This window comes from Colletotrichum navitas, assembly GCF_030913465.1.
Source record: "Colletotrichum navitas strain CBS 125086 chromosome Unknown LY79scaffold_74, whole genome shotgun sequence".
NCBI lineage: Eukaryota > Fungi > Ascomycota > Sordariomycetes > Glomerellales > Glomerellaceae > Colletotrichum > Colletotrichum navitas.
The window spans coordinates 131,603-150,783 of NW_026850620.1; the positions used below are offsets into that span (position 1 = coordinate 131,603).

The 19,181-nt window shown below is 55.0% G+C and overlaps 8 protein-coding genes and 1 non-coding gene across 9 annotated transcripts; 4 read left to right on the top strand and 5 right to left on the bottom strand.

Annotated features, from left to right (window-relative positions):
* Positions 1-420: 420 nt before the first annotated feature.
* Positions 421-1,624, bottom strand: LY79DRAFT_672879 (Mpv17/PMP22 family protein; the record flags this gene model as incomplete). The annotated part of the gene is made up of 4 exons (XM_060564104.1): positions 421-534; positions 614-1,158; positions 1,239-1,329; positions 1,556-1,624. 4 exons carry the CDS (start codon positions 1,622-1,624, stop codon positions 421-423), a joined length of 819 nt encoding a protein of 272 aa, XP_060410049.1.
* A 3,397-nt stretch (positions 1,625-5,021) lies between these two features.
* On the bottom strand, positions 5,022-6,730 carry LY79DRAFT_565850 (family 53 glycosyl hydrolase). The gene is made up of 2 exons (XM_060558767.1): positions 6,424-6,730; positions 5,022-6,372 (listed from the first exon to the last, which is right to left on the bottom strand). Exons 1-2 carry the CDS (start codon positions 6,498-6,500, stop codon positions 5,280-5,282), a joined length of 1,170 nt encoding a protein of 389 aa, XP_060410050.1. The 5' UTR covers positions 6,501-6,730; the 3' UTR covers positions 5,022-5,279.
* Positions 6,731-6,955: 225 nt separating this feature from the next.
* LY79DRAFT_565851 (CwfJ C-terminus 1-domain-containing protein-like protein) lies at positions 6,956-9,381 on the bottom strand. Its single transcript, XM_060558768.1, has one exon. It carries the CDS (start codon positions 9,298-9,300, stop codon positions 7,096-7,098), a length of 2,205 nt encoding a protein of 734 aa, XP_060410051.1. The 5' UTR covers positions 9,301-9,381; the 3' UTR covers positions 6,956-7,095.
* Positions 9,382-9,539: 158 nt separating this feature from the next.
* LY79DRAFT_706427 (uncharacterized protein) lies at positions 9,540-11,057 on the top strand. The gene is made up of 3 exons (XM_060565024.1): positions 9,540-9,714; positions 9,779-10,090; positions 10,143-11,057. Exons 1-3 carry the CDS (start codon positions 9,615-9,617, stop codon positions 10,937-10,939), a joined length of 1,209 nt encoding a protein of 402 aa, XP_060410052.1. The 5' UTR covers positions 9,540-9,614; the 3' UTR covers positions 10,940-11,057.
* Positions 11,058-11,381: 324 nt separating this feature from the next.
* Positions 11,382-11,671, bottom strand: LY79DRAFT_672883 (DNA directed RNA polymerase; the record flags this gene model as incomplete). The annotated part of the gene is made up of 2 exons (XM_060564105.1): positions 11,382-11,406; positions 11,469-11,671. The coding sequence occupies 2 exons, from the start codon at positions 11,669-11,671 to the stop codon at positions 11,382-11,384; spliced, it is 228 nt and encodes a 75-aa protein (XP_060410053.1).
* Positions 11,672-11,974: 303 nt separating this feature from the next.
* Positions 11,975-13,050, top strand: LY79DRAFT_565854 (HIT domain-containing protein). The gene is made up of 3 exons (XM_060558769.1): positions 11,975-12,814; positions 12,865-12,949; positions 13,028-13,050. The coding sequence occupies exon 1, from the start codon at positions 12,231-12,233 to the stop codon at positions 12,810-12,812; it is 582 nt and encodes a 193-aa protein (XP_060410054.1). The 5' UTR covers positions 11,975-12,230; the 3' UTR covers positions 12,813-12,814; positions 12,865-12,949; positions 13,028-13,050.
* On the bottom strand, positions 13,009-13,975 carry LY79DRAFT_523697 (aldo/keto reductase; the record flags this gene model as incomplete). Its single annotated transcript, XM_060555566.1, has 2 exons — positions 13,009-13,404; positions 13,469-13,975. 2 exons carry the CDS (start codon positions 13,973-13,975, stop codon positions 13,009-13,011), a joined length of 903 nt encoding a protein of 300 aa, XP_060410055.1.
* A 2,194-nt stretch (positions 13,976-16,169) lies between these two features.
* LY79DRAFT_t223 lies at positions 16,170-16,252 on the top strand. The gene has a single exon. It is a non-coding gene; the product is annotated as a tRNA-Asp (tRNA).
* A 1,126-nt stretch (positions 16,253-17,378) lies between these two features.
* On the top strand, positions 17,379-18,352 carry LY79DRAFT_582916 (uncharacterized protein; the record flags this gene model as incomplete). The annotated part of the gene is made up of 3 exons (XM_060560293.1): positions 17,379-17,499; positions 17,595-17,650; positions 18,038-18,352. The coding sequence occupies 3 exons, from the start codon at positions 17,379-17,381 to the stop codon at positions 18,350-18,352; spliced, it is 492 nt and encodes a 163-aa protein (XP_060410056.1).
* Between the last annotated feature and the right edge of the window lie 829 nt (positions 18,353-19,181).

A 19,181-nucleotide genomic window follows, 5' to 3' on the forward strand; every position in this document is an offset into this window, starting at 1 on the left:
AATACGCCGCCCGTCTTCCAACGGAATCTGGCACGTCACAGCATCCTCGGACCACTCGTTTCCCCCTGGGCACGGTAGGCAAAAGGGACAGAGTTAATAACTAATGCTTTCCCCCTCCAAATCACTGCAGTTTATTGCTGGTTTGCTACAAAGAAAATACCAAGGGCCGCCCATATCGATTTTCGGGAACCCCTCAAGACACCAAACGCCTGTAACCCCTTACCAAAAGCACACGATGCTTTGTATAGCGATTGAATGAGACGGAAGAGGAACTCGTGATGATAGTCCTCTCGGCGTCGAACCAGTGTATAACGCCTCTAGAAATGCCTGCAACGATGCACGACCTGGCCCAAGCCCATGCCGCAGACCACAATATATCAAGGAAATCGAGCACGGGTGTATGCTTTGTGCGAGATGAATTTAGCTGAGGCGAATGTGGGCGTCCTCGCGGGCGGGACGGGTGTCAACCTCCTCCGAGGCGTTGGCCAACGAGAGGTAGGCCGTCCAGGCGATACCGACCGTGGAGACGAATGGCTAGGAAACATGTTAGTAAAACTCTCGAGGGTTTTGGTGATTGTTTGTTTGCAGCGGGCACCGTTCCGGGGCAACTCACCAGCTGGAACTGGACGGGTATCAAGCGGAAGTTGATGACCTGCACGGCGGGCCAGACAATGAAATTGGCCTTGAGCGTGGGGACATACATGTCGCGCAGCTTGTTCATCACAGCGCGACGGCCGCCACCCTCGGCTACGGTCATGACGGAAAAGAAGCACAGCAGGCCAAAGGGCGCGAAGATGAGCTGGTCGAAGGCGACGCGCTTCATGGCGGGCACGAAGGCGCTCGTTTTGGTGATGGGGAAGGCGCTCGACAAGAACTTGAACCAGCGGAACTGCAGAGGCGCCATGGCGAAACCGTAGGCCATGAAACGGGTGAGGCGCTCAAAGTCAAAGGGCGGGGGCAGGTGCCTGGCGTCCGGGATGAGGTCCTTCTCGTAGAAGGGGTTCTTGCGGTCGAGGTCGTGGATCTCGATGGCGACGCCGTCGTCCTTATTGAGGCCGCCGGGCTTACGGACAGCCTTGAGACGGAGGGCGGTGATGGTCTGGGCCGTCGTGTCGGCGATGCCTCCGAGGATGGCGTTGGTCACCATCATGGTGAGGACTGTTGGGGAGTCGACGTTAGCATAGGGGGGCATCATGGATGGACAAGTATGGATTGGGTGGAGAGCCGAGGCAACGTACGTGGTCGTTCATCGTAGTATTGGTTGAACTTGGAGACCAACCTGGCGACGAGCGCCATTTCGATAAAGGCGACGACTGCGTGGAGTAGTGGCTATAGCGGACGTAAGGAAAGTCAGCGCAAGTCGAAATGGTGATTTATGGCGTCAAGCGACGATGAAGATGATGCAGACAGAGCAGAGATGAATACAGTACAAGATACAAGAGAGTGAGACCGAGGCAGAGAGAGACGAGTGATTCAGATGGAGATGTGCAAGGAATGCGTCAAGTCAAGTCTTGGAGGACACAAGAGACAGTGCTACGGGAGGGGGCTGGCATACAAGACGTCCGTAAAGATATTTGCTGTTGACAGCTCGGACGATGCGACGACGAGAGAGCTCCCACGACATGATGGGTCAACTAGGAGGAGAAAGGCCCGGGGCGGGGATTTTTTTCCTTTTTTAGCTGGGGGAGGGATATGCGATGGAGCGACCGGCGGTGGTTCGTTTCGACGTCCTTGGGATCAAGGGAACGAGTGGCCGCGCTATCGACTCGTCTGTCTCCTCGAAATGAGATGACGGGCAAACAAACAGGAGCGAAGTGGGTGGAAACCTGGGCGAGGGTTTGGCAAAGGGGGCCGCTTGATGGAACGGGCGGGCTCTTTTGGTGCTTCTGCAGGCTTCGAAGGCTGGGTACGATGACGACACCGTGGACGGTCGGTCCTTCAGTAGCGCAAAATAATGATTGGTCCAAGCCAGAGGGTTGTTCCCACTGGGCGGCGAAGGAGGAGGAGCTGGGACACGATACGACAAGGCGAAGAGAAAGTGAGCAAGCAAGCAAGAAGATCGCCCAAGCAAACCTGTGCAGAGATGAGATAACGTAGGAGTGATGTGTCTCTTCAGAAAGGGGGGGAGAAAGGTGGGAAGAGACGGATTCTAAAAAGAAATGGAGCAGCAGATGGAAAACCTGTGACCATCCAAGTGCCAATCTGTCAATGCCGAGAGACGGTAGAGAACTGAACCTGGGGCCTGCGCGTAGAAACTCAAAAAGAAAAAGATAAAAAAAAAAAAAAAAGACAATGGAAAATACCTTGGGTAGTGTACGGATTCCAAAGTCCCGGTCCCCTACCTCGTCTTCTTGGTGTGGATGGGTGGTGGGAGGGTGACAATTATCGGGCGAGTCGATGGATGCGGAGAGACGACGCGGATGACCGCACTGTTTCACTGTGTCCCACATATAGGCAGCCAACCAACACACTCACACACACACCTCCCGGCCGTGATTCCTCCTGCTAGGTACTACCTACCCTTAGGTGCTTACTTACCTACCTAGCTGCACAAGTATGAGGTAAGGCGTGTACGGACGGCCGTATCTAAACCCGATCTGCCTTATCTTTTTCCATCTCTGCCACTTTTTGATGCCCGCCGAATTCCCGATTGACAGATGACTTACCCGAATCGTTGAAGAGCTCTCCCTCCTCCTTCACCCTTCTCCCCTCTTCCCCTCCGGAGGCTCCGACGGCTCCGACCGTGCCGTAGCCGCCCACCAGAATGCAGAATACTGCACAGTGCATTCAATCCGCCCTCCGCCCTCTCGGCGATGCTCGTCTTCGTCACCTACAACAACTTGCCCCATCTAGGTACGTCCGGTACTATTCTGTCGTCGAGGTTTCGTACATTGGACGCCAAAAAAGCATACACTGCAATTATTTCCTGCGTAGTGACAGACCCCTTGATGGCAGTTTTCGTCCTTTTTGCCCGTAGGGAAACCGACCGACGGCGCCATTTGGCCCCGTCCCTGCGCCGGAACTCCAAACACTTCTCCTGCCCTTCCGATCAATGCTCCCGTTTCATACACGCGTACAATTTCGTGCCGTGACTGCTGTCCTATCCATGTCCCGCCGCATGGCGATGACGTATAGGACCTGAACCTTTTTCTCGCCTGTCGACCGCCTTGGGATGGAACTAGCTGCCATAGCCTGTGGTGATGAACCCATCCCCCGCCCTTTCTCTCTCTCTCGCGCGCGCGCGCGCGGGGGGGCCTCGACGCTTCTCAAGCGAGTCTGATCCCCTCTGATCCGTTGCCCCCCGGAACGGAAACAGAGTTACGGAACGGCGGTGATTTGACCTTCCCAAAGCCCGAGCATGTCCAACATAGGGGTCCTCGAGGCAGGATGAACCCTGGCTATACGTCTCAATATGTAGTGGTTGTACTAAAGGGTGGCAGGGCCTAAAAAGCTGACATAATCAGGATACCCACACATCTTCTTTGCATTGCCACCTAGCCCAATGCTACACTCTTTAATCATGATGTAACAGTCCTACTAGTATTCTCCTTAATCCGTATAAAATTTAGAGCTTAAAGATAGTAAAATGAAGTGTCATAAGGAAAGGGATAGTGATAGCAGTAGCAAGGGTGACGATGATAGCAATAGGAGGGGAAAGTCACTAACAGCTAAGCTGGCAGAAGTACTGTAGTAGGGGTATGAACGTTGGTTACCTAATAGGGGTGTTTTTTACTTCGGCTTGGTACCATCGTACGTAGCTTGTCTTCTGGTTTATTCCGTTCTAATGCCCTTGTGGCCAACCGCTACCTCGACCAAGGTTTTGAAAAAGACTCATCTATCAAACTCACAACCGAGTCGAAGCACACTGTTAATGCCGTTGGTCGGCTTTATGCCGCCTCTCGACACCTTCCCTTCGCATCGCTCCTCTGGGCGCAGCTTGGTTTGAGACGTCAGTCGAACCATAGGGCTCACATCCCTCAGCCACGGCTCATTCCGTCAGTCATCAGAGATGTTCAAGCGTGGTGTTGTCGCAATGTTTGCCTGGGAGACGGAGACATGCTTAAAGGATCTTGGTGGCTGCCTCGGTTCAACCTCGTGTCTCACTGAGTAAGAGCTTCCCCAGTTCCCGTCTTTGTTTTGCCTCTATCCCTGGGACAGTTTCCGGGGTGAGGCAGTATAGATTTCAGGTCTCAACCACCTACGACCCTTGACCCTTTGTGATCGGCGTAAACTATTGATAGCGACAAGCCCACCTCACCAGCGCTCGTGCAATTACTTGGGTCCAGTCCATATGCAACATGAGCTGGGGCCCGGAAAAGATATATTTAGTATACGGCCTCGGAAAAGAGACTTGTAGTCCCAATGTTGACCTCAGTGCCATTGACTCTCCAGCTACCTTGCCTCCTTCCTCCAGAAAGATAACTGCTGCATAGCTCGCCGGATACGAGAAGTTATCCGACTGAGTCGTTGTGCCGCACAGTCGGTCATCTCGGGTAATGTTGAACATGATTAACTTTAGACATGAAAAGTAACATGGTCACGCCAGCTCTATGGACCGTATGAGGCGTACCGTACGTAGTGATGAACACTGCTGTTGCAGGCCCCAAAGTTACGGCCCCTGGGGTTCCTTCTGTGTAGAAACACCATCTAACTCGAGCCAAAACTCTAACATGACTAAGAAATGAGGACAATGAAGTCGGGCGTTGAACGTAGGGCACTTACAGCGGTGCTAAACGCCCGCTGGGTTCTGCTGCCGTACAGTTGTTCAAGGGCGCAGATGGCTTTGAGAATTGCCGTGGCTATGTACAAGATATCTGGAATGCCTTTATATTATTTATTTAACATATATTAACTTCAATTCCATTAGTTACAAGGGAAAATAGATGGCCCAGTCTCCCTGACTGCCGAGACACGGATCCTTCTCGATGTGTAAACAAAGGTGGCCAGGTTTGCCGGTTACCAACATAGCGAGAAGCAGTCACATTAAGCAACGAAACAATAGCGAGAAAGGGGATCCAGCATGACAGGCGAATATGACGTGATTGGTGGCTTCAATTCCATTATGCTGTTGATTTTTTCTATCCAATTCAAAGTTGTCGTGTCCTCTCTCGTCAACAACCCTCATAAGCTGTTCATGGTTCTCAAAGACCGTGGCCCTGCTCATGTATAATTTGGGTGACGTCGCTTCAACCGCTTCCGGCGAGGAAGACAATTTTATATATTTCCAACCACTCTTTCATGGTTCCTCTCGGACGTTCCTCAGGGATCTACCAACGTACTTAATCCAGGAATACATTCACAGATTCGCGCGAGTACCCCACCGTCCTCGGCCAGCCGCTGTAATCCGCCTCGAACAGGATGGCGTCATTGCAGGCGCTGCCCAACGACGTGTTTTCGAGCCACGCGGGCTCCCAGTACCAGACCCCGCGTCCCAGCCCCCTCGGGGCCTCCCTGACGATGCGGAGGACCTGGGCCATCCACTCGACCTGGCCCGCGACGCTGTACGGTATGCCCGGCTCAGACGACTCGGGAATCGGATTCCAGCGTCCGTCGCACACGGCCGGGTAGTCCGTTTCGACGACCTGCATGGGCTTGCCGTACTTGTCCGCCATGGCGCGCAGGACAGCACGGAGGTTCTCAAACGTCGCCTCGGTGCCGTAAAACGGGTAGAAGCTGAGCCCGAAGCTGTCCCACGCCGACGGGGGCACGCCGTTCTCGACGAGCGCGCCGTACCACCTCTCCTGCAGCGTCAGGTTCCAACCGTTGTCGAGGTGGAGCATAACCTGGGGCTTGGGCACGCCGGCGCAGGTGGCGTCAGAGACACCCGCCCGCGCCGCTTTGTACAGCGTCGCGAGGTTGGAGAAGTTCGCCACCGTGGCTGGCCACGGCTGCACGTCGACTGAGACGCGGCCCAGAGGCCAGAGCATGCCGTGGCGGATCTCATTGCCGAGCGACACAATATCCAGCGTCACGCCAGCGTCCTTGAACGCGACGAGCGTCTCGCGGACGTACTCGCGCAGCTTGCCCGCTAGCGGCTCCAGCTCCGTCGGCCAGGCAGAGGGCGCCGGCTGCTTCTGCGGGTCCGCCCAGCTGTCGGCGAAGTGGAGGTCGAGGAAGATGTGCTGACCCTTGGTCTGGAACCGTTTGGCGAGGCTGATGGTGTAGTTGAGGCCGTAGATGCCGTCGGGCGGGTCGACCCACAGGCGGAGGCGGACGGCGTTCATGCCGCCGTCAGCGAGGATGTCGTCGGCAGGCCGCTCCTGGTTGCCCCGTGCCGTATCGACGAAGACGTTCTGCGAATCCTCGAGCAACTTCAGGGAGCTCAGGTCGTGACCCTTGTAGAAGAAGGGCGTTCCGTCGCCGGGGCCAGAGCTGAGCTCCCGTTAGACCATGGATATGACCGAGTTTGGCTCAGTGACTTACATGGTGCTCTCCGTGACTGGGGCCGCCGCCGCCAGAGCCATGAGGCTAAGCAGGGAAACAAGTCGCCTTGCGATCATGATGAAGCGATGCCAATGCCGATGCCGCAAAGAAGATGGTCTGCAAAGCTTTCGACAAGACTGCTCTTATATGTATACCGAATCCCGAGTCGCCGGGCTAACAAGCAAAACCTGAGCCATCAGTTCGGCCGCCCGCCGAGCCAAGATGGAATAAATGCGAACTAGCTGTCATATGCCCTTGGCAATATTTAGCCTTTCTTCTCGGTCCAACGTGACGGCTAGACGGAATATTTCAGCGAGCAGAAACAGCATCAAAAATTGGTCACCCCCGAGCTGTGGGGACATATCGCGGGGTCACCGGGGGAGCGACCCCCGTTCCGGCCAGCCCGATGATTGGTGCGCCTGAATGAGCTGCCCTTGTCGTCTCCCGCAATTCCGGACAATGTACCCCCAGTGAGCTAATCGTTACCTGTTGTGTCAGCCTCCAAACGGTCTGAATTGCCTTGAGTCGCTGGCAGGGCTGACAAGCACGGATAAAGCTGCGAGAAAATAGTCATCGAGATAGGAGCCAGAACTCAATTTGTCAACGACTGGTATCCTATTTGGTTCGTACAAGATATACAGTAATGGCCACAACACCCAGGTTTGCTTGAGGCTAACCATCGGCTAGCACTCGGGTCCAGTCAAACTTCCTCCACTTCTTGTTGAACCCCTCGAACCGACGGTCGCCCTTGTTCCACCGTCCCTGTTTCTTGATCACGTCCGGACCGACGTCCAAGATGCCCCCGATGATCTCCCTTGCGAAGAGGTCACCCCTCGGCCAGCGGTCAGAGTTTTCAACAATGTGACCGAGGCCACCGTCGAGCGTGAACCACACGTGAAAGTAGGGCATCTCCTTCGCGATGCTCCGCCGGAATGCCATCCTGCCCATGCCATCCCGTGCCTTGGCGGCCGTGTCAATGATCTTTTGGTGCTGTGACCACTCGTCATCTGTGGTGAGGAAAGCCTCCTTGAAGTAGGCCGGAGCCGTGGCACCCTCTTCGTAGGGGATCGGCACGGCCATCATGGAGGCGTGGAGATGCCTTTGCGGCGCCGCGGCGTTTTCGTAAAATATGACTTCCTGTCCCTTCTCGTGGTACATCCTGGTGAGAGATTTCATGAAGTTCCGTATCTCTTCCCACTCGTCGTCGTCGCACTCCAGGAGGTTCTTGTGGTGCGCCGTGGGTACGATGACTGCGCCACCTTCACTGACCTCCGGGTCCGTGGGCAGTGTCAAAAAGACACGGGTGCCGAGGGAGATGACCGGTGCCAGAGGCGGTTGACCCTTATCCTCATGATGGCACAACGGGCAGTTGGACAGAATCCGTGACACCTTCTGGTAATCGTTGACGGCAACGTTCTTCAAGTTAGCCTCGGATTTGTGCACCCGCTTCGCAAGCTTGTCTGCGTTCTCGTCCATGTAATCGAGGTCGTTGTCAAACTTGCTATCCTTGGCAATCCGCTCAGCAAGCCGCATGCCCTCGCCGCCGGCTTGACCGCGTGTTCTGCGCTCCTCGCGAACCATGTCCTCGATTGACATGTCCTCGTTCGCTTCCACATTACCTCTCTCCCGGCCGCGCTTGTTTTCGATGGCTTTAACTTCCCCACGAGTTCCTGCCAGCATCCTGTTATCCATGACACCCAGAACGACCGATTGCGGACCGTTGGTGGCAAAGCTGGCCGCGGCTTGGTTGTATTCGGCTTCCAGCTTGGCGGCATCAGGTGCCTTGCGTAGCTTGGCCTTCATCATCTGCGCTCGCAGCCTGTTCAATGCGGTCTGGTCCATGGGGGTGTGCTGCATGGCATCGTCGGGAATGACGGTGCCCTGCTCAAAGCCTCCGGCACGCTCTCGTTCGGCCCGATCTCGTTCGGCAGACCTATCGGCACGGTGCTTTTCCAGCCGCTCACGATACAAGTCCCCGGTCGGTTTCTCCTTGCCCACGTACCCGTCGCCGTACACCTTGCGTCGCTCCAGTTCAATCTTCTCCTCCCGGGAGTCGTCGAATTCTTGCAAGTCGCCGTACCTCTCCAGAGCAACATCTTCGACTGATCGGCCGGACTCCTCTGCCATGGAATAAACGCCCTTGAGCTTGGTCATGCGCCACTGAGAGCCGTTGTCCCCAAACTTGTAACTGACGGTTCTCTCCGTCGGTGGGAGCTTTTCATCCAGAGTCGTAACGTTGCTCAGGTCCCCAAAGTCTCTGTTGATTTCCCTGTCGTGGATGACTCTGACCGGTTCCTCTTTGGGTGGCGGCTTGATCTCTTCCTTTTTGCGTTGAACGTAGTCGATGTCGAGGGCTGACGGGGCAGTCATCCAGCTATCGCGGACCAACGGTGCGTCTGCAGCCTTCGCTTCCGGTGGTGTAGCTTCCTCGTTGGGTATCGGCAAGTCCTCCTTGGGATCCGAAGTCTTTTCATGGCTTTCTCCGCGGGTTTCTTCGTCTCTATCCTTCTGTCTGTGTCGTGATCGTCGCTCCTCATCGTCCTTTGAATGGCGAGATCGCTTATGTCTGTGTCCATCCTCCTCGTCTCCATCGTGCCGTCGCGATCTATGATGGCGATGTCTTTCATGATCACGGTCTCGGTCGCGTCCCCGGTCGCGTTCCCGGTCGCGTTCCCGGTCGCGTTCCCGGTCACGGTCACGCTCTCTGTGACTTCCTCTCTGGCTATCCCGGTCTTCCCGTCTGTCGGATGACGTGTCGCGGTAGTGATGATGTCGTTGTTTCTTCCTCTGTCTGCGATCTTCTTTCTCGCGTTCAATGCGCTCCTTCTCTCCCTTCTCTGCGGCAAGGGCCTTTTCGAATTCGTCGAGGCCGTCCATGACTGCTTGAGCAAGCGGCGCTAGGCTTGCTGGTACTTGCTTGAGCGATAGCTTCAATGGTATGTTTTTTTTTTTACCAGGTCGCAGACAGCGAATTGGCCATGCAAGCTGGACGTCACTCGCCAGCACGGGCCATCTGGATTTTGGAACCGACCAGGGGGTTCTGATTAATGGTTACAGGGGATGTCTTGCCCACTCTAACGCCCCGCGCGGGGCACTCAGCTCTTCCGTCTCTTCCAGAACTTTTTTCCCTAGCGGCTGCAACAGCAACACCGTGAAAGCCGCATACATACTCACCCGACACCTCTACCAAAATGGCTTCAACTTCCGCAGCCGCGCCCGCTGAGAACCAGTCTACTCAGGAGAAGGCGTCCACTCAGATGCCGACCTCCATCGTCGTCGTCGGCATGGCCGGTAATATTAACCCTCCTGGTTTCGCACCGTATAGGCCAATCCAGCTGACCAATACAACTCCCAGGCTCCGGCAAAACAACCTTCATGCGACGCATCAACTCGTACCTGCATGGCAAGAATGATCCGCCATACGTAATCAACTTGGACCCGGCTGTGCTCAATGTTCCTTTCGAGAGCAACATCGACATTCGCGACTCGGTCAACTACGAGGAGGTCATGAAACAGTACAACTTGGGACCGAACGGCGGAATCTTGACGTCCTTGAACCTCTTTGCCACAAAGGTCGACCAGATTGTCAACCTGCTCGAGAAGCGCGCGGCTCCAGACCCAGAAAACCCCACCAAAAAGCCCATCAGGAATATTCTTGTCGACACTCGTAAGTCCTTGATGCGTATTTGCTCCTCAACAGTGGGCTAACAGCACCGTAGCTGGACAGATCGAGGTCTTCGTCTGGTCCGCCAGCGGTACCATCCTTCTCGAGTCGCTCGCCTCTTCATTCCCAACCGTTATCGCCTATGTCATCGATACACCAAGAACCACCTCCACAAGCACATTCATGAGCAACATGCTGTACGCCTGCAGTATCCTCTACAAGACCAAGCTCCCGATGATCCTGGTCTTCAACAAGACTGATGTGCAAGACGCGAGCTTTGCGAAGGAGTGGATGACAGACTTCGAGGCTTTCCAGGCCGCTCTCCAGCGTGACGAGATGAGCGACGTGATCGGAGGCTACGAGACATCAGAGGGCGGCAGCGGGGGCAGTGGCTACATGGGCAGTCTGCTCAACTCGATGAGTCTGATGCTGGAGGAGTTCTACGCCCATCTCAGCTTCGTTCCCGTCAGCTCTCGTCTCGGCACGGGTATGGACGAGTTCTTCGCGGCTGTGGAAGAGAAGGCGGAGGAGTTCAAGCAGGACTACCTCCCGGAGCTGCAGCGTAGGCGAAATGAGCGGGAAGAGAAGAAGCGCCAGGCCCGTGAGCACGAGCTGGACAAGATGATGAAGGGCATGTCGGTGGATGCGGGCAAGAAGCCCATGGTCATCAAGCCCGTTGAAGACGACGATGGCATCGATGTTGCCAGCGACGTCGATGACGACGATATGCCGGATGACGAGGACGACCGGGAAGGACTCCAGGCTCGTTACGAGGCGGCCATGGAGGCCGAAGGCGATTCCATCATGGCTGATGGCAGTTTCGCCAAGTACCTGCACACGCGGCAGACGTGATGGGACGGTGGGAACGGAACACATTCATGCGCATAGGACGAAGCTTGGGCAGGAAGACGGCGTTTTAGACGGTTGCTGCATTATCATGAGATACCTCGAAAAGGAAGAACAGGTGCAGAAAGTTGCCTTGCTCTATGAATTGATTTTGACTCCCCTAATCCCATAACTCCTGCAGACCTCGGCGTCCACGGTATGTCCGGCTCTCATCACGGCGGATAAAGTGCGCTCGTGCTCTCGGACATCCATCCCTCTTAGGCATATCTCTAGCGAAACACTGGTTCTTCACAAGCGACCAGCTAGGCCACGGCACGATGTATCTCATCCGGTATCAATCCTCGAATCTGCGCAAAAACTCCAACATCCCGGCCTCTCCCCTCCCGTCCGGTGCTCTTTCATCCTCGCACTGCGTGTAAATCAAAGAAGAACGCCCGGTTGGGCGTCATCATCTCGCCTCGAACTGAACCATTCTGCCAAAAGAGTCAGCACGCCTGCTCGCCCCTAAAGCCTCAGAAGGGCGAAGAAGACTCACCTCTTGGTACGCTCCTTGTAAAGGATACGGCAACCGCACTCCTTGCAGCGGATGGGGTCGGCGCGACGCAGCTGGAACTTGAGGCCGCAGTCACCGCAGAGGTACTGCATCTGAGGGCCCTCAGCGCCATAGGATGAGTAGGCGGCCGCGCTGGGGGCGGAGGTCGCGCCGGCTGTGGGGACTTGGTAGGCTTCGCGAGACATATTTTTTTATTTATTTCTTTACTCTTTTCCCGTTTTTCCGAGAGGTGATGTTTCCTTGAAAGAAAGCGGAGGTCAATTCGGGGGGTGAGGCGGCGATTTTCTTCTTTCGCGGCGGGCGGGATTGGAAATGCAGAGGTGGGCTGGATGACAATTTGTTAAGCGGTGAGGGCGCGTAGGGGTGGCAGAAAAAAAAGGTTGCCTCGGGGGGCGTTGTGGTCGGTCCACTGGCGCCCGGAGATCGGGTATGGGGGGTGCATGGCAAGGCATGGAACCTCCGGCGTGGCCCACTTCCCGAGGTTACCACTGGTTAATTATCCGTACTGCCGCCCACCTCGGTAGAAACGAGTCTTGAGCGCGCGGCACGCTCTCCTCTTCGTATCATCTTTCTCCATGAATCTACCACTCTGTTGACTTCTTGCCAGGTTCTGATTCGCAAGCGACGATACGGCAATGCATTATAGCCGACAAACCCAGCACTGTCGATAACGCTCGATTCCTGCTTCGATCATCGACTAGGTACAACGAATACCACCACCACAGCAACACTCACCAGCCCACCATGACGCCCACCTCCGAGTTTGACGCCGGTGTAGAGCCTTCTGAATTGGAGTGCCCCTTCTGTATGATCGCAACCGAATACCCGCCTTATGACCCTGTGCAGCCGCCTCAGGACGACGCAGTCCTCGACCCCAACCGTCTTCCGACGCCCGCCTACGTCGTCCTCTCGACCCCGACTCTCGTCGCCTTCCTCGACATCCTTCCGCTGTCGCGCGGCCACCTCCTCCTCTGCCCGCGCACCCACCGCCCGAAGCTTACCGATGCCTCGTCCGACGAGTCGGCCGAGTTGGGCCGCTACCTGCGCGTTCTCTCCAGCGCCCTCGTGCGCACCACGGGTGTCGAGGACTGGAACGTGGTGCAGAACAACGGCGCCGCCGCCGCCCAGGTCGTCATGCACATGCACTTCCACCTAATCCCCCGCCCCGAGATCCGCGCGAGCGGCCGCTACAGCGAGAGCTTCACCATGTTTGGCCGCGGCCGCAGAGAGGAGCTGGACGACGAGGACGCCGAGCACTTTGCCAAAGAGCTGCGGGAGAACGTGGCCGACATCTTGAGGGAAGATAAGCACAAGTCCAAGCTTTGAATGTGGGCCTCTTTTTTTTTATTTAAACAGCGTTTATTCATTTCGTGTATAGATGGACCTTGGGGTCCGAGCTGCCGTATACCGCAGTACAATTTGTTCGCCGTAGCGCTGCCTTTTACTCTTGTTTTGCTCATTATGTGAGTCTCACTACTCACCACGGCCGCCATCATCACCGCTTCTACCTTCTCTTCCGCATTTACTCATCATCACCGAAGAAGACCTTGACACCATCGGGAAGAAAGGTGCCATCGCAGACCTTGAAGCGGTCGGGGATGGCTGAGACCTTCTTGAACTCCTCATCGGTCAGGGACCAACCGTCGAGGTCGAAGTTGGCCTTGATGCGGCCCTCGGAGACGGATTTGGGGATGACGCTGACGTCTCTGGCGAGGCCCCACTGGAGGAGAACCTGCTGGGGGGTGCGGCCCTTGGCCTTTGCGAGGTCAAGGAGGGTCTGGTTGGTGTAGAGGGGGGAGTCGGTGCTGCCGAGGCACGAGTAGGCTGTGGCGTGGATGCCCTTGGACTTGCAGTAGTCAAGGAGCTTGGGCGAGGGGTTGCAAGGGTGAAGCTCGATCTGGTTCACGGCGGGGACGATCTGGGATTCTGTCAGTGCCATTTTCTCGCGTGGACAACGGGAACGGGCCGAGAGTCCATCTCACCTTGGTCTGTGGGTCGTTGAGGAGGCGCTCGAGGTGGGTGATGCCAAAGTTGGAGACACCAATGTTTTTGACCTTGCCGGTACCAACGAGCTTCTGCAGCTCGCGCCAGGTGTCGAGGTAGTCCCAGTCGGGGTAGTGCTTCTTCAGGTCATCGGGGTCGGTGCTGGAGGGCCAGTGCATAAGGTAGAGGTCGACGTAGTCGGTCTGGAGGTTCTCGAGGGATTTGGTGATAGCCTCGGGAACGCGCTTGTGCCAGGGGTTGTCGAGCTTGGTTGTCAGCCAGATGTCCTCGCGGGGGACGCCGGAGGCCTTGATGCCGTCGCCGACCTCCTTCTCATTGCCGTAGGCGAAGGCAGTGTCGATGTGACGGTAGCCGTTCTTCAGGGCGGCCTCAACGGCGAGCTTGACCTGGTTCGGCTGGGACTGCCAGGTACCCAGGCCGATGGCGGGGATCTTGTCACCCGTGTTGAGGGTAAAGGTACGTGTGGTCTGCTTAACGTCGGCCATGGTTGGGGGGTTTGCGTGCGCGTGTCTATACTGAACGAAGACTGGCCGGGGTATCGTAGAGAGAAAGAGGAGCAAAAGTCAAAATAGAAATAGAAAGAGAAGAGTAATGTGGAATTATCAGGATGCACCTGAGCGGACGGGGAGAACTCTTTTGTATGCGCGGGGGGACGGGAGCCAAGAAAGCGAAGGGGCAGCAACATTCAGGAGGAGGGAGGGGGGAAGGGGACCAAGAGGCGAGAACTGTGCTCGGCATCTATTCCTCCTCATCCCGTGTGTCCTTGATCCGATCTCTACCTGCCTTACGTTGATTACTACCTATCTACCTACCTGATAGCGTACGTTAGCTACTAGGTGGATACCCACGTGGTATTACGTCTGCGGGAGATAAAGTCCCCCTATGAACCTTCCCTCCTCCCCCTTGGGCCCTTGGATGCTCCGAATGCGCAAGTACCACTGTGGAGGCGACAATGAGCGGGAAGAGATAGAGAGGAAGGTCCAATCCATGGAGTTTGTCGCGCAGGCCAACCACCTCGCTCCAAAAAAGAAAGGAACCCTAAGCGATCCCCGCACCAATATTGCCCCTCCCCCCACCTTTTGTGTGACGCAGTTCAATGCCCCGGGAACCTTCCGGCCGGCCTTCTTTGCGCGTTTGATGCGCCTCCTATTGGCTCCGAGCTTTTGGTCGCTTTCCTTTGGTCGGAACAAAGGTAGTGGTCTATCTTTGTGTCCAGTCGTGCGCCGCTATCCCCGAGAGAGCAATTCCAGCAGTTGCGTTTCTCATCATTACACTACCGGTTTACGCAGCCAGCCCACTCTGACCAGGACTCCTGCGTCTGCATTTTGTCGACTCGGACGGCTGGGAGCCAGGGAGTGTATGGGTAAGCAGAGAGCAGTTCAATGAGGGGCGTTATTGCGCTTGTTGTTTGTGGCTTTCTCTGCGCGTAAAAAGGCCTAGTCCCAGGCTTGATCTTGCTCAGTCTTCCTTGATGCGCTTGATTGGCAGCGCTTGTCGTCCGTCCCAGCCCGCGTCGTTGAAACGGGCCAATGTGCCCCGACGCGCGACTAACAGGATGTCATAGGCCCCACATTGCCACTCTTAGGTCTTGCGTCCACCGGGCCCCTGCTAATTGCTTCTCCTTCTTCGAGGGAAAGAAAGCTTTCCAGAAACCAGTCAAGAGGATACAGAACACGCTGGTTACTAAAGAACACACCAGGAAAGTTAGTGGATGTATCTCTTTCATCTGCGCTACCTGTCTGCAATGATTGACCTTTTCTTGTCATCGTGGTTCTGTCCTTCATAATTTGTTGGAGACCTGCAGCCACGACAGTACCAAACTGACATTTGGCAAATCATCTGAAGCCTGGACCTTTGAGTCGTTCCTAAGTAATTCAAGACGTTCACAGAGCTATTCACACTCAACGAATACCACTTGGGAGTCTGTCGCAAAGGTTATCGCCAAGCTAGAGTTTCTTCGTACACAGCTACGATCTGATGAGACGCAACGGGAGAATGAGATTCAATTGCTCTCTTATGGTACGTCTTCTCCTACTAGGAATGGGTAGGAGATTCGATATGACTTGAGCCTAGTGATACTCATTCAAGGCTACCATCACCATGGCCCAGTGAACGTTAAGACGGTTGTGAGACGTCTGAGAGACTGATTAGATAAAATAAATGAGATGTCGTCGACAAAAGCGCCTCAAAGTCGCATTAGACCCCCACAACTCGGACTGGCCACATTAAGTCGGCTCGTTTTCTCGGCTATTCTGCGTATACCGCTATACTGGCCAATAGTGGCGTGATGGTCGAAGAGGCCTGGTCCTGTGGGAGGACTGACCGTGGGGACGTCTCGAACTTTACACACGGGGGCCCCGTTCGCGTCTTTTGGTACCTTTTTCTGGGTCTCTTGATACATTGCTCGCCATCTACACTTTGCGGGATTTGGAGCTGAAGATGCTCTCTGGCCGAACACTAAACGTGAGCCCCGAAGTCCTGTGTAAGAGAGACACCAGTGTACTATTTGAGAACATCAGATCTTGTCGGCTGCCACTGTGCTCTAGAAGTTGTATCCGTAGACAAACCCCTGTAAGAGACGGGTCTGCCGGGCCCCATGTGGCATGTGTGGCGATACAAATGCCACTGGTGTTGGGCACCGCCCCAACCAGCTATCACTGGATGCACACATCCACCAATTCCCCGATAGTCTAGTGGTGAGGATATCTGCTTGTCATTTTCAAGATTCGCAGGGGACCGGGGTTCAATTCCCCGTCGAGGAGTTATCATCAGCCATTCTGTGGCCGAAAAGTTCTTTTTACCGCCTTGTATTCGTACCTCGGCTGGATATGACCCCCAATCGGCCGTTGGGAGCTTACAATTGGCATCGTCCAGAAGCTGTGGCCCCTGTCGTTTTGTCAACCGTCGGGTTCTGGTGAACTCTGCTACACATTGTTGAGTTCGTTGGGATAAGATGATACGGGTATTCCGCAACCGCGACTTACCAGAGCCGCAGCCCTCTTTAGTTGGAAGGCTGCATTAAGCTTTCCTCGTCGAGACTATTGGTGTGTTTGAAACCAATACAGCTTCAGACAAGATGGCCATTACAGAAAGTCTTTGTAAAGTGTACGTTTGCCGGGTCACGGAGGGACGAAGGACTTAGCAAATAGTCATGGTACAGGGCTACCGGCAGCCGGTAAGGAGGGCGTTGATCTGCTGATTTATGGTTAACCGAACCGTCCGTGGCTGTTGTCTACAGTCTGTTGCGTTGGCAGCGTCCAGTTCTAGCCAATCAGAGGTCAGAAGTGGAGAATATTATCGGCCTTTGATTGGCTTGGATGCTGCCAGCGCAACTGTTGCATTAACAGCGTCCAAAACCCTCGCGTTGCGTTAGCAGCTTCCAAAACCTATATCTCCATCAAAAAACATCTAAACAAGTGAAATATTAGTGTGTATGTACTTTTATATATAAAGAACTTTTAAAGATTTATTTTAGAATTAATAAGGTAGAGGTGGTATAGATATTTGAGAGGGAATCTGGGTGCACGGACGTTTTTAGGTTTTGGACGCTGCCAACGCAACGGACTGTAGCATGGCGGACACACCATACCCCAAACTACGATCAACCCTCTGGAAAAGCGGCAGTCTAATGCTCAGGCCACGCCCATGCAACCATTCGCGTAGCGAAAAGTGCCCGATCGATTGATCCTGCTTAACAGGCCAACAACCGCCGTGGCTCTTTGGAATTTTTGGCACTGCAACTACAGTATGAAACAGTCGACGGCGACGTCTGCAGCGTCTATCGAGTCTTGGTACCTCCTCGTATGACAAAGGGTGGGCCGCCTGCGAGGGCCTTTGCCCTAGATCAACACTTGGCTCGCGTTTTCCCCGTAGACTACGATTGATGCTATGGGCATGCGACTGGTCTCACAACGGGTCGAGATAAGTGAGCGAGTGGCTCAAGGCTTCCAAAGCAGATGTCATACTACCGCTTGCCTTGTAAAGTTACACAAGACACGGGCTTACTACGGTAAGTATAAGGGCAGGTATGAGCGATCCATATCAAAGTACAAATGACATTTTCAAGATGTTTGAAGTCCGCCCCTACAATGAGTTAACGTATAGTCTTGAAGGTCTATGGTGGTTATCAGAAGCTGTTTCTGAGATTCCATGTGGGTTTTGTAAGTGACTGGAATGAGTCTAGGGGCCGGCAGCAAACTCTCACGGACACACATTGAGGTTTCCAAATCCTCTAACGACAAGTTGAGTGTGATTATGTGTTTTCCTACACTCGCAAAATGTGATCCCGTTATGGCGGGCGAGAGCCAAGTAGGGTATACTTTAACCGTTGTAAATGCATGGCAACCCGGCGCGATGGAACGTCAACCGCTGGCTCGACATTTGGGCTTACGCATATTGAAGCTCCTCAATGTCATCAGAATAGCATACTTGCGTCTGACTTTGGACCAGCCAAGGGTTTCATTGTACTGACAGAAAAAATGCGTAGTCCCCAACTTGACCACAATAGCGCCCGGGACAAATGCCTCCGGTTGGTTCACTCTTGGTAGCCGGCTGGGAGTGTTCACCAAAGTAGCTTGAGGACGTTCTCAAGCAGGCCGTCGCATACTCTCGCGGAAGGGCCCAAGGGGCCATGCTGCTCAGGCGCCATCACAGACGCGCCTTTCCGCACAATGACTTCGGCCCTCGGAACGGCCTCGAAAAACAACACATCTGAGCACTTCAAGGTCCAGTCATTGACAGAAACAAACAGAAACCGCATGGTAGAACCGTCGCTCTTCGGCGTTGATGGCCTGACCGCTGTTGGGCAGCTGACCAGACAGTCGAATGTTGAACAAACCATGGTCGACGACGGTGCTGGCTAGGTCTTTCCCAGCGATGCAGAGAATTGAAAGAACAATCTCGAGGCAAACAAGAAAAAGAAGGGGTGGGAGGGAAGGGGGGGGGGGTGTTACGGGCAATTCGCGCACCACCGTCGCCGAAGCAGAGCGCCCGCCGGCCGAGTCCTCCGAAACACGGGCCCCGTTCCTTCCATCGCGAGCGGGTCCACCAGCCGACACTCTCAACGACCGGACTCCGGGCCCCAGATCATGAACGTCTGGTCCCTTTATGCCTTACCCATTCCTGACCCCCCGTCTGGCCCCCAAGTTCCCCGGTACCAGCCCTTCTCTCTCACTTCCATTCAACGATCTCCCTTAGGCGGTGCCTAACCAGCAATGGGAGGGGGCGGCCTCGACTTTCTGCGGCCAGGAGACCATCTCGCTCGGCAATCGACCAACCAGCAAGAGCGGTTACTTTGATTGGTAAGGTGATTGGTCGAATATTAATAAGCTATTGGACGGAGTAGCTGCAGACGAAAATGAGAGGGGAAAAAAAGAAGAGAAAAGGGGGGAGGGGGAACACAGGCGCACTATGTCAGGCAATTGCGTGGGTGCAGATCGACGCCCGACGAGTGCTTGAAGAGGTACATGTAGATGCTCACTCCCATTCATCAACGCTCCTGCTCGCACCGCTTTCCCCGAGTCTGTTCTACCCCCCCGCCAGTCCCGAAGATGACGAAACGGACCATATCCGTGCACAACGATCGAGATGGACTCCGTGTGCTTGCGACAGCGGCTGTCGCATACCGCCCGCCGTCCAACAGCCTTCGCCCTGCTTGTCCGACGGAAAAGGAAAAAATTAAGAAATTGCATA

Coding starts and splice junctions, on each gene's coding strand:
- LY79DRAFT_565851 (XM_060558768.1), bottom strand. CDS start 9,300: ATGGACGGCCTCGACGAATTCGAAAAGGCCCTTGCCGCAGAGAAGGGA.
- LY79DRAFT_565850 (XM_060558767.1), bottom strand. CDS start 6,500: ATGATCGCAAGGCGACTTGTTTCCCTGCTTAGCCTCATGGCTCTGGCG. Junction 6,373..6,423: donor CCAGTCACGGAGAGCACCAT/GTAAGTCACTGA, acceptor ACGGGAGCTCAG/CTCTGGCCCCGGCGACGGAA.
- LY79DRAFT_706427 (XM_060565024.1), top strand. CDS start 9,615: ATGGCTTCAACTTCCGCAGCCGCGCCCGCTGAGAACCAGTCTACTCAG. Junction 9,715..9,778: donor CGTCGTCGTCGGCATGGCCG/GTAATATTAACC, acceptor TACAACTCCCAG/GCTCCGGCAAAACAACCTTC. Junction 10,091..10,142: donor GAATATTCTTGTCGACACTC/GTAAGTCCTTGA, acceptor ACAGCACCGTAG/CTGGACAGATCGAGGTCTTC.
- LY79DRAFT_565854 (XM_060558769.1), top strand. CDS start 12,231: ATGACGCCCACCTCCGAGTTTGACGCCGGTGTAGAGCCTTCTGAATTG.